Below are 16,664 nucleotides of genomic sequence, written 5' to 3' on the forward strand. Positions count from 1 at the left end.
TTACCCAGTGAAGATTGCATGACCAAGATTTATAGACAGTGTTTATGACATGACACCAAAACCTAACTGATTTGTTATATAGATGTGCTTACAGAATTATATATATTCCAAACAAACACATATTTCCGCAAACAAAACCAACTTATGACAATCCATAACAATGAATGGGCGTTACACAATGTATTTTGCTCCAAAAAATAAATAAATGAATCATCGATTGAAAGTAAACTATTTTATTACTATAGTTATACTCTTGGACTTCTTTTCCGCAGTGGGTCCCTTTGCAGGCCTCTTCGTTTTCCTTAGCTGAGTTGCCTCCATCCAAGGTTCGAAAATACGTTTTTACGCCTTGAGGCGGTCTGCTCCCACGAGGCGAGGCGGTGCCTCGAGGCGTAAAATACGAAAAAGAGAAATTGTTAAAGACAATGACATAAATTATGTAAAAACATATAATAACAAATTTTTCTACTTTACTACCATAGTATAAAATCTGAAATGTTGCCAAACAACTCAAAAATAACAATCGAAAGCAAAACAAAAAGTTCTAAAAAGTTCTTCTAAAATAATAAACGCAATGCATTAATAAATCTTTCTCATCAACCAAGGATGTGATTATCATCTACGTCATCACTACTTCCATAGTCATCACATCTAACGACTTGTTCATCTTCTTCATGTGAATCTTCTCAATAATCTTCGTCATCTAACAACTGCATAGGTTGTTTTCCTTTCCCTATTTTGAAGAGAAAATATTAAATGAACATATAAGTTTCTTTCTTAGAACAATAATTGTTTTGTAATAATAATAACAATACCATTAAAAAGTTGTCGATTACCTGTATTTTTCTTTCCTCTTTTACTAGATTCTCCCCTACATGTAGTATTTTCCCTTCTTTTCCTTACTAGTTGTGGCATTTCTTCATCGGATTCCGCAACCTCCCTTTTAAGAGTGTCGATATCCAACTCATAAAGATTTTCCTCCCAATTAGTATTACTTGTATTAACTCCCACTCCAACGTTCGATCCAACAACCCATTCATCGTCACTATCAATTTCATCCACAACTAATGTATCATCCACATTCTTTTCTTGTCTTATCCTCTTTGTTAGTTATTTGATCCTTAGCTTCTTGTTGTACATGACGAAAACTAAAGCATTTAGCTTCGTTGTACCCAATCTATTCCTTCTCTTTGTATGAATCTAAAATTACATAAATTTACACATTAATAGACTGTTGTTAACACCTGGTAATTGGACATTTTGCGTGTAACATAAACATAAATTACCTGATTAAAGGTTGACCAATTTTTTTCACACGCAGATGAAGTACTAGTCAAACTTAACACTCTAATGGCAAATTTCTGTAGTGCAGGTGTACAACTGGCATAAGATGCCCACCGACGTGCTACAAAAAGAACAACCGTCTAATGTTAGTCTAATTACTAATAAATTAGATAATGTTAATTATAAGAATAATATATCATATATTACTAGGTGTTCGCTTCTTCCTAGTTGCCTCTGCCTCCGGGCGACCAAATAGTTCTTGTTTGCCTTCATACTTGTCGAGACCCTCATGAGCTTTAATTCTCTCTTGTTCATTTGGAATGAGTTTATCCATACAATTGTAAAGTGCACTCATGACTTCACTATGACTCGAGAAATTCGACTCATATCGAAACTAGGGGTTTAGGAAATATGTCGCGGCATGCAGATCGCGATGCATTTGGTAATCCCATTTATCATCAATAATATCCCATATTTCCTTGTACTTCGATAAATCATTATCAAAATTTTTTACAATATAATCTTTGGCCTTGTCAATAGCTCCATATATAAAACCCATAGCTGCCATTTTTTCTGAATCAACCAATCTCAACACACCAACTAAAGGTTTTGTAGCCTTTAGTGAATATATTAAACTTGGCCAGAAATTATTGTCTCTCAATATTATTATTTTGACGGCTTTTCCTTCCTCTTTTTTCGCCCATGAACAATTGTTCGACTTACTGGAACTAAACATTTCTTCCAACCGCGACTTAATTTGCAACATACTTTGTAGAGTGAGATTTACCGTAGCAAATCGTGTTGGAGAGGGCTGAATCAACTCTCTCTTTAATGTTTTCCTCATTAAAGCAAACACCCAACCATGACTATATATGAAGTTACTCACTTGTTTTGCTTTCCGATAAGCATTGGCAAGTTGAGGTAACTTATATATCTTCTCAAACATTAAGTCGATACAATGGGCAGCACACGAAGTCCAATATAAACCCTTTCTCTTTACCATTAATTTTTCTCCTGCATTTTTGTAAGCGGTTGCATTATCGGTTACAACTTGCACGGCATGTTCTTCTCCTACCTCTTCAACAATTTCATTTAGAAGCTTAAATATCATGTCAGCATCTTTAATTAAGCCCGAAGCGTCAATGCTTCTTAAAAAAATTGTCCCTTCTGGGGAATTAACTAAGAAGTTAAGCAACTGTCGACCTCTAATGTCTGTCCAGCCATTAGATATTATGCTAACACCAGTACTTGACCATGTCTCCTTTACTTCTTAAACCATCTTGTTTGTAGTATTTACCTCATCTTTAGGTATCCAAGTAGTCAACTCATAACTCGATGGAATTTTCAACCCACGTCCATATCCACCAACTGATCAAAGCATATTAGTAAAAGATGGACTATTTGCTACATTGAAAGGTATCCCATTTTAAAAAAAAATCGACCAATATCCATGCATACTTTGTTCCTATGTTCCTTGCCATTTGCTGGTGGAATTACACGTTGCCCACTTCCATCTTGATTGTCATCATTTATAACCACAAATCTATCTATAGGGCCTCTTATCCCACGATCCGATACTCCACTAGGACCACTACTGACTGTACTTCGTTTGGTATTTAAATTTTGTTGTTCTTCTCCACCAAAATAAGAACCTTAGTTAGCCATGAAATCAAAGTTCTTTTGTGCTTGATGCTTCGGTTTAACCCCTTTTGTTCATGTAAACTTTGATTTCTTCTTTTACTTCAGGTGGTACTTTATCACATGGTTTAACATCTCGATGATTACACGATAGATGGTTCTTCAATCTCGTTACTCCTCCCGTTATCATCTTACTACAAAATTTGCACTCAAAATAAGAGTAAGCTTTCCGGTAAGAGTCGGTCCTTGAATTTGAACTCCGTATTTCCAAGCTGGATCTTTTCTACTCATTCTAACCCTTTTAAATAAACAAAAAATAAACAATTAACTAATCAACCGTGTACCATGCATATGAATTGTAATATTATAATTTATAGGGTTTTTTGGGCTTACCCCCTCAAAATTAATTGATAATTGAGTTTACCCCCTTCAGTAATTGGTAATTGAACTTAGCCCCTTGAATTTAGATTTTTGTCAAAACTACTAAAGGTATGTTTGGAATGTGATAATAAAATCATAAAGTAAGTAATATATAAATAAATCAACCTTTACTAATCATACTCCCGACCAAATCAAACAATAAAATGAGGTAGAATCTCTAATAGGAATCATATTGAAAAAGTTGTTCTTGGTAGTCGAAATTATTTCACGTACGCCAAACATAATCTCTGTGTTTTTGTGACATATAGTAATTCCAAGGGGTAAGCTCAATTACCCATTATTGAGGGGGCTAAACTCAATTACCAATTAGTGACGAGGGGTTAAACCCCAAAACCCCTAATTTATATGAATTATAAATTAATAACACTATATGTAAACTATGTTGATGTGTCATTTACTCATGTTAAGACAAAAATCAGTGGACAAAAATCATGTGGGATTTAACACATTTCAACACAAGAACAACAAAAGATAATAAAATAATAAATACTTTTATGGCTCATGTTTCATGTGATCTGTAGTTCTGTACAATAGGGCAGTAGGCTAACAAAATACTACTTAAATAGTAGAACATGACAGTAGGGTAGTAGTACTATAAAACTATAAAGATTCAGACTTGTTTCTTTATGAAGAGGGAAAAAAGATAAGAAAGTACTAAGAGTCAGTTCCTTTAATAAGAAGCAGAAAAAGTAGAAGAAGAACATTAAGCAACTAGAAAAGTGGAGAGAGAATATGTACTTGTAGTCTTGTAGAGAGAGAGTCGGTATTGGTAGAGAGAGAAACATTTATAACTTACCAACAAGGAGCAACTAGAGTAGAAAAAAGAGAGACAAAAGCTGATCAAAAGAAGTAAAGAGAGAGTCTCACTTGTCTCTCCCACCTGTACGGTTGTACTAGCAACCACCAGAAAAAGTAGAAGAAAAAGAATAAATAAAATATGATAAAAAAGTAGAGAGAGGGTCTTTTATAGCAACAATCACCAAAAAAAGTAAGAGAAGAAGAATAAAGTAGATAGAGTCGGTTAATGGTAAACCTAATTAGAATATGGAAGGTTATTTTACTGTTTTGCCTATTTTTGCTTTTATTAAAAGTTTATGTTTTTTTTCTGACCTAGGGTGAACGTACGTCTCGAGGCGTTTTTTAAACCTTGCCTCCATCATCATCATCTTTCGTTTTATGTGTGGTACTTGAGGAACCAAACCTAACTACCACAAAATACGTTTTGCTCGAACTCAATATTAGTTCATACGAGTTGTAATTGTATCTGCTTGCAAAATTACACATATTCTGAACAAAGCACATTTTGCAATGAAGAACCCCAATTTATGACGGGCCATAACAATGATTTGGCGATATAAAAATTACTTTGCTGCAAAGGTCGAATCGAGCTTGTGATAGAGACATGATGCCAATTTTGAAATTTGAAATTGTAAACATAGATTTGTCACAAAAGCAAATAACATTTTGTTGCAAGCAACATATATTTTATAACAAGCAAAATACATATTGCTCTCGCCAGGATACATTTTTTTTGTAAAAAATATGTAATATGCAATGCAAAACACATTTTGTAAGATGAACTATGCTTAATTGTTAAACAAAGCCTAGCTTGCATCAGCATCGATATGGATAAAGAACAATATAAAAATGTTGAAACAAAATGTGTTCTTCAACAGATAAGTAATAAAATGAGTTTTATATTTTAAATCATGATTCAGAACCCCATATGTCAAACATGTGTAATATTATGCATTGCAAAACACGTTTTGTAAGAGGAACTCTGCTTAATCATGAAACAAAACATAGCTTGTATAACCATCGTTATAAATAACAAACTGTATAAAATTATTGAAACAAAACAAGTTTTGTAACAAATAAATAATAAATTGACTTCTATATTTTGACGGTTGCACTGTTTCATAAAAAATTTAAACATGAATGATGAACAAAACAAGATGAAGCTGATGAAAAAGAAGGAAATATCAAACAAAAATGGATGAAGATGATAAACAAACAAACAAATATGAAATCCAAAAAAGAATGGGAGGTGATGAAGCTTGAATCTAACTAGAGGTTTCTAAGCTGAAGATGATGAAGGTCAAACCAGAGGTTTACATGAGTCCATTAAGATGAAGATGAAGATCATAATGGAAGATGATGAAGACTAAGCATGATTCACGGAGAAGATGAAGGTGATACAATTTTCATTACTGTTTGGGACACCCCTTTTTAGAGAGAGAAAGTGATTGAGTTTCAACCATTTTAGGAAGTGGCTAAAGAGAGAAAGTGAGAGTTAGAAAAGGTTATCCTAACATAGGAAACAGAGAAATGGATTATGAATCCTTTTATATGGAAGGATAGTATAGGTATTAAAAGAAAATAAGTAGCATAGAGATATGTGTCCAAAAAAGTTGGTAGAAAGCATGTTAAACTTATTTTTAGAAAACGCTATAGTATAGATTTTGAAGATGAAAGTTAACTTTTACGGTGTCATACCAAACAATCAAAGTAGCTTATTATAAGTACTTTAGTTTAACCGCTACAAAAAAGCTATTGTAATAAGCTACATGCGTATCCAAATGAGGCCTAAATTTACTATTAAGGGTCAATTTTTGGACGTAGAATTAATTTTTTTATTTTATTAATATATCATGTTACTATAGCATTAACATACATGAGCTTCTCAAAGTCAAAACTTTTAAAATCGTACGTGAGATATAGTAAGTTACGAGACAAACTGAATGAATTACTTTGCTCAATATTGAAATATATTCTTTTCAAAATTGGTTACGAAAGTTCAAGTGATGGTTTCGTTTAAAAAATGTAAAGGTAAAAATTTTCACTTGAAAATTATCATTATTAATTGTTATATAACTAATAATAATATATTATCTCTTTGTGGTCAGAATTTGTTTGTTATTTTACTTTTAAAATATACATTTTTAATTTGATTATACAGTAGTAGGGGTGGGAATCGGTCCGGGTTGGTCGATACCGGTCTCTAACTTCATCGGATCAGACGACTCGGACATAAAATGTTGGTGACCACCAATTTAACCGAACAGTCTCGGACGGTCACTTTCAAGAAATGTTTGTCCATTGACCGCCCAAAACCGTTTATTTTATTGGGCTAGTCAGACTCCAAATAGTCTCGATCCAGACTGTCCAATAAAATTTACATAAACTTATTACTTTTTTTTATTACCACAAACAAAATTACAATTTACAAATGAAAATGTTTAACCAGGAAAACGCAAGTAATTATAAAAAAAATTGATCATCATTTGACAAGATATAATCAAGACATGCGTTAATCATTGAATCTACCCTCATATTTCGATAACATACATTATCTTGCACTACAAGGGTCAAGACAAAATACATCCTTGACCGATATGTTGTTGATTCAAAGTTAGCTTCACGACCATATGTTTACAAAATTCGACGGTCTATAACCTCTAAAAACGAGGACGTGTTATTCGGCCACTCGTACCCCTCGGTTAGCGGGCGGTCCTTTGACGCAAAATTTTGATCGTGACCGTCCGGCAATTCTTTCGGGCCGGTCGGACAATGACCATTATAACCATCGGGTGTCCATGGACACTTTTTATCTCGGTCGAACAGATCGGGTAGCGGTCTTCCGGGTTTTTATCCCACCACTATTCAGTAGCCGCAACCAGCCTGAACTCAGCCACGGCCCTGCATAATGAACTGAGTTCCGGCTAGTTAGACTGAACAACAATCGGTCACTTGAGAAATTTTTATCGAGATGTTTCACCTGCGAGGGCAATTTGAGATATCGCAGTAACTCGGATTTATTGGGAAGGGAGAGACAAAGAGATGATAGACGTCGTGCAGATGCTCCTCTTCTCACCGATTAGGTCATCTTCGTTTGATCGGCCGGTTTCAGGTTACCGACGGATTCTACCAAAACTCAACAATCTTCATAAGAAGTCTCCCTACAGTATTTCATGCTGGCTGATAGATGGTAACAGAAAATTTGGTTTACGATCCCATGTGATTACCGGCACCGGAATATCTCGCTGGAATTTGACGACTTCAATGAAAGCCGTCATGTTTCAGCAAAACCCTATTCTCAACGATATATGCGCCACTGGTATCTCCGGTATTGTCGCTCTCTCACTCCTCGAGTTTTGGGGTGAAATTGGTAAACGACGAATCTTCGATCAGGTCTCTCTCTCTAAATTTATTTGTATTTATCAATTCTAGTTATGAAAACTAGGGTTATTTGATATACGATCTTGTTCTAACTTGTAGAAACTGATAAGGAAGCTTGTACATATAAACATTGGACTAGCTTTCATGCTTTTCTGGCCACTCTTCAGGTAATTAACTCGAAATCGAAGGAGTTAAGTAGTTAATTATAGTATGTGACTTATCACTCTGGTATATGAATCTTGTCATTACAGTTATGGACCTCAAGCTGCATATCTAGCAGCTCTTATCCCTGGGATCAATATAATTCGAATGCTAGTATTGGGTCTTGGATTATGGAAAGATGAAGCCATGATCAAGTCAATGACTAGAACTGGAGATTACAGGTAAATAAATGCCCAGTCTCAATCTCAATCTGGTGCTTAAATGTCGAAAACTAAGAAGTAGATTGTTAGGGGATCATATTTTTACGCCAATTTAGTCTTGAAGATCGTAAATTCGCTAGGAGTGGGTAATCAGGAGAATCATTCAAATTAGTTTATCAGATTCAATCGTCATTCATTTTTATCGTAACTCTTTTAGTCTTTCTTGCACTAAACAGGGAACTACTCAGAGGACCATTATATTATGCTTTGACAATAACTTTGGCTTCCGTTATTTATTGGAGAACTTCCCCTATAGCAATTGCAGCTATTTGCAACCTTTGTGCCGGAGATGGTAATTCTTTTTAGTCCAAAATGTTGATTTAGCTAAGCAAAGAACATGTTTGAATCACCGTGTAAATTGGATACCGGCAGAACTCAATAAGGAATTTCTTGAGACTATCGGAACAAAGAAATTGCTCGTTATGTATGAGATGAATGGTTTCTGTTCTTAAGTTGGTTCCTTCAATTGTTGTGATCAAACTTTTCGTTTCAGTTTGTGGGTGTATTATACGTTTCCTCGTATGGTTCTAGGTTTAGCTGATATAGTGGGAAGGAGGTTTGGTACCAAGAAGCTTCCATACAATAGAAGCAAATCCTATGCCGGTAGCATGGCAATGGCCATTGCTGGGTTCCTAGCATCTATCGGGTAACTTCTATTTTCCTGCATTGCTTGTGAATTCGATCTGTCATCTCATAATTCTAAATTGGAACTTTTTGTTCGTTTATGCTTGCACGACAGGTACACACATTACTTCTCCAAGTTTGGGTTTATCGAAGAAAGTCCTAGATTGGTTTTAGGTTTCTTAATCGTTTCTCTAGCAACTACATTAGTGGAATCACTCCAAATTAGTACTGAGCTTGATGACAATCTTACAGTTCCCTTGACCTCTGTGTTGGTTGGCAGCTCTGTATTTTGGTTTTTGGGTTGTGTTTGATGTTGTAAAATTGTAGATGTACCATTAAAGAGGATACAGGGTTTCTATCTTATGAGTGTTTTCATTGTAAAGACTACCCTTTAAGTCAATCACAAAAAATGTACATGTTTTCTCCTTCAACATAAATCTTATTCGTCTGAGCCCAAATTATTCCAATCAGATCAATCTAGAGTCGAATGTAGTCAGATACGAGAGATAGTAAATAAGAATAAGTACAAAACGATATAGTATTGCCTCCACAAACTAGCGATACGATCGTAGGGTCCACTCGCGGGTGCTACCCAGATTACCACCACACGCTCCGATTCCATATCTCTTAATTGGATATGAAATGGGATGTGGGAGACAAGAAAAATAGATTCTTTCTAAATATTTTGTTGTTGATTTTCCATATCACATATTTGGGTAAAGGATGAATGGATGGTGCCACAAGTCCACAACACATTATAAGTTTTTCTCATCCATATCTTCTCTGCAAAATTCAAATTTGTTTAGAAAATGACTTTTCTTCACTTTCTTTCTTCTCAAGATTGGACCTTTTGTTTTCTTCCACTTTTATTTCATACCCATTAATTTGTTTCTTTCTTATTCCTATTTCTCTTATTGATAAGACATTTTCCCCTCTCTCTCTCTCTCTCTCTCTCTCTCTATTTGAATTTTGTTCTAAACATTCTTGTCCCTATGTTACACTGTGAGGTATATCTTATCTTTTGATCATTGCTTCATGAACTATCATATCAGTGTTCCCTTTTATGATTATAAATGGATTATGTATATAGGAAGTGGAAACTTTAAATGTGACTAGTCCTTTCAATGTGTTCTTCATTTCATCTAAACCTCCCAAACTTTATAATTACAAATCTCTTAGAAATCAATCCAAATCTAAACCAAAGAATTACCCAAGTAGTGGATATGGTTTCCTAACTCTATTATATAGAGTGAGAATGATGGAGGGGAACAATAACAAGGGAAGAAAAAGAAATGTGATTTGGAGTTGATTGGGCATGAAAGGTCAAGAAAAGACTACTCGTCCAAACTCATCTTGTGCAGCCTGCAAATTCCTAAAGAGAAAATGCACACCAAATTGTACATTTGCTCCTTATTTTCGGTCCAATGAGTTACATAAATTTGCTAAAGTTCATAAGGTGTTTGGTGCAAGCAATGTTAGTAAAATTCTAAGTGAAGTACCCGTTGAGAGGCGAGAGGATACGGTTAAGTCATTGGTTTACGAAGCGGAGGCAAGACTCGAAGACCCTGTTTATGGTTGTATTGGAGCTTTGGCTATTTTGCAAAATCAAATGGTTCAACTCCAGCATGATCTCGCGATTTCAAAAGCTCGTCTTGCTTCTTTCGCGTCTTCTCATCCTCGTCGACCCCTACCCTTTTCTCCACCACCCACTTCGCCTCTCGTAAATGAAGACTACTATGTTGATGGTTCTTCTTCGTCTACTTTTGTTGGTTATGATGGGATGAGTAGTAATCAGAGCACTTGTTATAGAAACTACTCAGAGTGCCAAAGATATGATGGATCTTCTGATGCTTGTCTTCCTACTTCATTTCCCCAATAATCTCTCTCTCTCTCTAACCCTCTCTCTCTCTCATTATCCAAGTACATCTTAGTGTTATAGTCCTGCTTGTTTGATTGATATAATTAATGTATAATACTCCTAAGAAACTATATCAATATGCAATAATAAATGTATTGCTTGGACCGATCTGAGCAACAAATTATCAATAACTGACATTGATCATCCCCCATTTTGCTTTAACTATATTACTAGTCTTACAACATTTTGACACTTTTTTGCCAGATAACATTTTCTTCCCCTGCCAGGCATTTTCTACTGTTACTTTATCCACCCCATTTTGACAGTAAAAGACTATCTCAAAAATTCGAAATCCCTCCTCGACTTGCCCGAGAAACCAATATTTTTGGGGTTGAGCCCGAAACAAACACTTTTACGTCTAATTTACCTCATAAGGAAAACCTGATTTTCATTTAGTCTTTTAATTAAAAAAGACACCGAATATTTTAGACTTTAGCTTGCTGTGCATACCCGTGGAAACATTAAGGGTAGTTTTACATTATGTGTAAGAATCTGCAGACTTTACTCTGTTCAAACTTGTACAAACTCGTGAAAAGCTGAAAGAATAATACTCGTTACTGTTTTTAGGCTTTAGCTATCTATGCGGATCCCAAAAAATTTTCGGGATAAAATCTTACGTAAGTTAGACTATTCAAACCTTACTCTGTTCAAACATGTATAAACTCGTGATAGCCGGAAAGGACAACGGTTATCAACGGTGATACTATACCGGATCCGTCTCTCGGTGTACTTTCTCTCTCTAAATCTTGTCCGACCATGTCATCCGGTCCAGATTTAACCGGTTGAAGTGCTAGGCGTAGCTCATTTTTGAACAGTTATTTTTCTGTCAGGAATAACGTGGGTAAACATTTTTCAAACGTATTAAATGGATATGAAGGAGTCTGGGCAAGGAGGAGTACTTACTAATTGGGCGAGGGAAAGAAAGTTCTTTGATTTTCATCACAAAAAGCATCGACCGATTGGAGAGGCATTTCTTTAACAACCCTAAAACTAAACATTTTAATCCATGTGAGTTTCTCTCTCTAATTTCTAACTTAGTTGCTTTCATCAATTGATCTAGTTTTACAGTTTCTTTTCTTTTTTCATCGATCAATCTTATTTCAAATGGAACTTTTATACATATTTGATAGAAATTGCAACAGATTCTAAATTAGGGTTTTACAGTTTTTGAATCTGTCAGAATTCTATTTTCTTGGATCTATCTATATCAAGAAGAAGCACTGCCTAAACTTCATTACTAATGTCACTTCCTAATGAAGATGATTCATCTCATTCTCAGGTAATCTCTCTTCTTCATTCCATAACAAGACTTAATTAAGTTTCTTCTTGCTTAATATTAATCCACCTGAAGATTGCTTTTCAGTTCACTAGTAAGATTGTGTTCTCTTTATGAAGAAAGTGTTGTAAGAGTACTTTCCTTTCTCATTTGCTAGCTCTTTGATAGCATTGATATCAAGATGTTCTTCGTCTAGGTTAATGCCAAGTTTCCCATTCACGTTGAACATGTTCAGTTTGTGCTCATCCAACTCGAAAACCAATATGAAATTAGTGGAGAAGGCATAGACCTTGTATTGTTGTCTAGAGTATCCTTTTCCCATGTGGGACTATTCTCACACGCCCAGTCGTGTCACATGTTGCTTTCTTCTAGCCTAACTCATGTTTTTCTTTTTTCGTTTGGTGACGTGTAGCACGTGTGACTGTTGGACCTATCATGCTCGATCCTAGCTCTGATACTCTGTTTAGTTTGTGTCATCCAACTCAAACCAATCGGCAATGAGTGGATAGGACCTAAAACTAATATTCTTGGCTACGAGAGTACCATTTCTCTTGTGGGATTATTCTCACAAAGTTCGGTGATGTAGTAGGAAATATATATAGAAATGCAGGTAAAAGCATATTCAGTGATCGAGCTGGAAGCATGTTTTCAGTTCTATTAGATATTATTTTTCCGTATATTTGTAGTGTATCCTCATGGTTTATTCATTAGTTGTGATTGTGGTTGCAGTTGTCATCTATTTTTTACGAGGACCTTCTTGATTCCATAATTGTAGATGTGGCTTCTGAATGCCATCGGATTGCTAGGTTGGGACTTGAGCGTAGTCTGGAAGAAGAAGAAGAAGAAGATGAAGAGCTGAGGCTATCCACAGACGCCCGTGCTAGAGTTGCTGACCTTAACAGTAGCAGTGAAACAAATACGAAATACATAGTTGACATATTCGGTCAAAACCATCCTCCTGTCGCCAATGAAATATTTGATTGCATGAATTGTGGGAGGTCCATCGTGGCTGGAAGATTTGCTCCTCACCTAGAGAAGTGCATGGGAAAGGTTAGTCTATTTGATGTCCTCATATTTGTTTGAACTTTGAAGTGCATAGAAACTTATCATAGGCCAAACTAGGTTATAACCATTTTGCAGAAGTTGCATTCGCTCGCCATTCAAAAATAATTTTCTTTTCCGTTTCGTTGAAATTTCTGTGCATTACAATGGATTAATAAAAATACCCATTTCGCAGATGGTTTAGGAACTGAGATAATCCAATTGCTTTAATCCTTTATACATTTCAATCTTCTAGACGTAATTCTATCAAGTTAGGCGCTTCCCGTGTGCCAACTTGAGCAATATGGCAATGCCACGATTTCACCTCATTGCTGCAGAAATGTGAAGTCTTTCGACCTGAAATTTAAAATTAAGATTTGACATTATGTCACCTACCCGTGTTGGATATGCACCATAATGGTCATTATCATTTCCATTTTTAACATTGACTTTTCGGACAAGATTACAAATCAATCAAATTATCAATAATTTGTAACATTTGTGTTTTTTTTTGCCTTCTTCAGGGTAGGAAGGCTCGAAAAACAACAAGAAGTAGCACTGCTGCTGCTGCTGCACAGAATCGACATTCACGTGGAAACCCAGTTTCAACATACACTCCTTATACTAACACAACCAGCATAAATCGGGCCGGAAATGTAGCACCTGGCAGTTTGGGCGAGGAGATTGGAGGGGGTGCTTCGGAAGAGCCATGAAAGTATAACCAGATTGTATACTTCCACCTCATATTCAGGCGGACAGATCGGCTTCAAATCATAGATTCAAGAAACAGGAAACATTTTTTTTTCGGACCAAAGATGTCAGAGAAACTTTGTCTGATAAGAAGACATTATTCATCTCTCCATACATGCTCGTTCCTGTAACTTTTGTTAGTCGTGGGATTTTCCTTGATGATGAGTTCATGTAAATTTGCTCCATTTGACAGAGCAAAATTTGCTACTTCAGCTTCCAAATCTTACTAAAAACCCGAAATTAGCTCATCTGTTTTTTGTACATATTGGGCTCTAATTACAAAGACATAAAACAATTTCCTTCATTGTTATTCTTCCTTTTGAAAAATTTCAACCAAATCCAATCTGCTCAGGAATCTGAAGCGGGATAAACGAAGGTGCCGTTAAAAACTGTAACAGTCAGCAATAATATACAAAATGGGCCGGTCTGTTCCTGGGCTTGTGTGGGCCGGTCTGGGCCTGGGCTTGTCTGGGCCTGGGCTTGTGTAGGCTGGTCTGTATCGTATCTGACGTTTAAACCTAATAAATAGAGCTGTAAGAATGGAGAGAGTTCCTTTTTGCCGGAGGGTTTAGGAGAGACCAGAGAAGAAGAGCCGCCTCCCAACTGATCCTCACAAACCTCCGCAAAGATGCCGAAGTCGAAGCGTAACAAAGCAGGTTACTTCTATCTCTCTCTCTCTTCATCTTCCATTTTCCAAAACCCTAACTAACATAAAACCCTAGGAATCAGTTTTTGTGCTTGAATCCCCACTTTAGTGTTCTTTACCCATTTCTTATTATTATCTGGTTTTGGGCCTGCAAATACTTTGACTAATTCATGGTTGTTGTCAGTTTCTGAATATGTATATGATTTTCCTTGCTATTATTAGGGTTTTGTGTTTTTACAGATACCTAATTATAAGTCTAGAACCCTCAAAGCTTTGTTCTTCCCTTTTCTTTACATTTTGGTGTTGGGGGAAATGCAGTTACTTTATCGAAAACTAAGAAGAAGGGTAGAGAGCACAAGGAATCAATTGTCAATTCAATTAGACAAGCAGTAGAGGATTACAATTCCATCTATGTTTTCTCCTTTGAAAACATGAGAAATCTCAAGTTCAAGGAGTTCAGAGAGCAACTCAAATCCTCTAGCAGGTATAAGTTTGTATGAAATTCGATCCGTGATTGAAAATAATTTGTCTTTTTAGTTGACATTGTCAAACCTAGCACACTAAACAATGTTCATTAGTTTCTAGCCATGTTATGAGGATTTGGTTGTATATTGTTATGGATACAATTTAATCGTATTGACAAAAACCATTGATACCCACACAGGTTTTTTCTTGGATCGAATAAAGTTATGCAGATTTCGTTGGGGAAATCTGTTTCTGATGAAATAAGACCAGGCCTTCATAAAGTTTCTAAGGTAAACCCGTTTCATTATCTTTCTCCAATGGTTCTTGCCTTTTCATTTCATTTTTCGTTCATATCTAATGGTTATTATTATATCTTCGATTTTCCAGCTTCTACATGGAGACGCTGGACTTTGTTTTACCAACTTGCCGAAAGAAGAGATTCTCAGGCTGTTTGAGGAGTTTGAAGAACATGACTTTGCTAGGACAGGAACCACATCAATTGAAAAGGTTGGGGCGATGAGCTTACCAAGTCACTTTTTTTAACTTCTGTTTCAATTTGATACACGAGATTTTATGTTTTCGTGTTAGAGTTTTAGTTAGATCGTTCATTAACATATGGTATGTCATGTGGTACAACTAGGTTAACAATTTGCTAAGTATCAAATTTTTTGTTTCAGGTGGAGCTTAAAGAAGGTCCTCTAGATCAGTTCAGTCATGAGATGGAGCCCTTCTTGAGGAAGCAAGGAATGCCTGTTCGACTAAACAAAGGTGGGTATCAAGTGACTTGAGTTCACCTAAAGCCCTACTATGACTGAATCATTTTCTGATTTTGATACATATTCATATCTCAGGTGTTGTGGAGCTTGTCTCCGACTATGTTGTTTGTGAAGAAGGAAAACCATTATCACCAGAGGCATCCAGGATACTGGTATGTTGATAAACTCGTCACATCCTGTTCCATTTGTCCCCCCAAGCCGGGTTTCATTGCATCCAACTTTATTTCCAAATTTTATCATGTTCCAATTTTCAAATGTTGTTTCTCTTCCCTAACTAAGATGGGACCAAGTAGAATATTAATAGAACAAGTTTGAGGAAAACAAGAACTTTTTACCGAAAAATAGGTACGCATAGTTTATTTCTTGTGAAGCATATTTGATGATCTATTATTTTCTACAGCGCTTGCTTGGGGTGAAGATGGCTACATTTCGCCTTCACCTAACCTGTAGATGGAGTCCGGAGGATTTTGAAGTATTGAAAGAAGGTTTGGATATGTCGGATGTTGAATCCGCATAGATATCCCAAGTATTTATACTTAAATGAGATAGATTGATGGCTTTTTGTTAGTCCAGAAAGGAGAGAAACACAGCAGATGAACTGTTGATCATTAATAGCTGTAGTAAGTTGTAATATCTGCCCAACAAGACGATTCTTGCGTTTTAATTTTTGTTTTTAAGATATGGATTGAAAGTTCAGCCATTTTTGTTTTTGGAATTGTCTCTGTAATCTAGGAATGAATTATTGGTGTGTTTGGTCGCAGGATTCTTGAGTATGATTATTATTAAAAGTGGGATTTGGTGGGGTTCAAGAATCTTAGTCTATTTGGCTATCAAGAATCTAAGGACTCTTGAATCCTAATCTCAAAATTTGTATTGGACTAAAATCTTACCCTACCCTAAGATTTTTTAGGATCTAAGATTAATAAAACTTAGATTTCAAACATAAAATAAAAAAAGAAATTTCCTTTTACAAAATAATTATTAAATTTTTTTTTTTTCTAAAATTGTGTTTTATTCTCAAAAATTATTTTTTCCTTCAAATTTGATTATTTTGACAAATGTTTCTTTTTCTTTTTTGAAAATTGATTCTTCCCCAACTAATTTTTTTTTGAAATCGGACTTTTCCCGAAAACATTTTTTTTTAATTTTTTCCTAAACACAATTTTTAACTGAATTTTTTTTACTCGAAAACCGTTTTTTAGAT

At 35.5% G+C, this 16,664-nt stretch overlaps 5 protein-coding genes across 6 annotated transcripts; 4 read left to right on the forward strand and 1 right to left on the reverse strand.

The window, feature by feature from the left end:
- Window positions 1-1,110: 1,110 nt before the first annotated feature.
- LOC147557853 (uncharacterized) lies at window positions 1,111-1,843 on the reverse strand. Its single transcript, XM_086658950.1, has 3 exons — window positions 1,680-1,843; window positions 1,287-1,380; window positions 1,111-1,200 (listed from the first exon to the last, which is right to left on the reverse strand). Exons 1-3 carry the CDS (start codon window positions 1,841-1,843, stop codon window positions 1,111-1,113), a joined length of 348 nt encoding a protein of 115 aa, XP_086515076.1.
- A 5,130-nt stretch (window positions 1,844-6,973) lies between these two features.
- LOC147557854 (putative phytol kinase 2, chloroplastic) lies at window positions 6,974-9,019 on the forward strand. 2 transcript variants are annotated; one of them, XM_086659428.1, is made up of 6 exons: window positions 6,974-7,554; window positions 7,642-7,709; window positions 7,794-7,925; window positions 8,141-8,256; window positions 8,496-8,610; window positions 8,704-9,019. In XM_086659428.1, exons 1-6 carry the CDS (start codon window positions 7,204-7,206, stop codon window positions 8,897-8,899), a joined length of 978 nt encoding a protein of 325 aa, XP_086515554.1. In that variant the 5' UTR covers window positions 6,974-7,203; the 3' UTR covers window positions 8,900-9,019. The 2 variants fall into 2 exon arrangements, with proteins under 2 accessions (XP_086515554.1, XP_086515555.1); XM_086659429.1 differs by having other exon boundaries at window positions 7,077-7,531.
- Window positions 9,020-9,486: 467 nt separating this feature from the next.
- Window positions 9,487-13,877, forward strand: LOC147557855 (SAGA-associated factor-like protein). The gene is made up of 4 exons (XM_086659432.1): window positions 9,487-11,514; window positions 11,671-11,785; window positions 12,512-12,832; window positions 13,348-13,877. Exons 2-4 carry the CDS (start codon window positions 11,747-11,749, stop codon window positions 13,534-13,536), a joined length of 549 nt encoding a protein of 182 aa, XP_086515558.1. The 5' UTR covers window positions 9,487-11,514; window positions 11,671-11,746; the 3' UTR covers window positions 13,537-13,877.
- Window positions 9,904-10,650, forward strand: LOC147557856 (LOB domain-containing protein 21-like). The gene has a single exon (XM_086659431.1). The coding sequence runs from the start codon at window positions 9,904-9,906 to the stop codon at window positions 10,465-10,467; it is 564 nt and encodes a 187-aa protein (XP_086515557.1). The 3' UTR covers window positions 10,468-10,650.
- A 126-nt stretch (window positions 13,878-14,003) lies between the features above and the next one.
- On the forward strand, window positions 14,004-16,269 carry LOC147557857 (uncharacterized). The gene is made up of 7 exons (XM_086659430.1): window positions 14,004-14,229; window positions 14,538-14,703; window positions 14,884-14,974; window positions 15,072-15,191; window positions 15,362-15,452; window positions 15,536-15,612; window positions 15,861-16,269. The coding sequence occupies exons 1-7, from the start codon at window positions 14,202-14,204 to the stop codon at window positions 15,975-15,977; spliced, it is 690 nt and encodes a 229-aa protein (XP_086515556.1). The 5' UTR covers window positions 14,004-14,201; the 3' UTR covers window positions 15,978-16,269.
- Window positions 16,270-16,664: the final 395 nt, after the last annotated feature.

The sequence above is a fragment of the Eschscholzia californica genome, unplaced genomic scaffold (assembly GCF_041429995.1).
Source record: "Eschscholzia californica isolate CP2 unplaced genomic scaffold, dmEscCali1.0.p SCAF_2, whole genome shotgun sequence".
Lineage (NCBI taxonomy): Eukaryota > Viridiplantae > Streptophyta > Magnoliopsida > Ranunculales > Papaveraceae > Eschscholzia > Eschscholzia californica.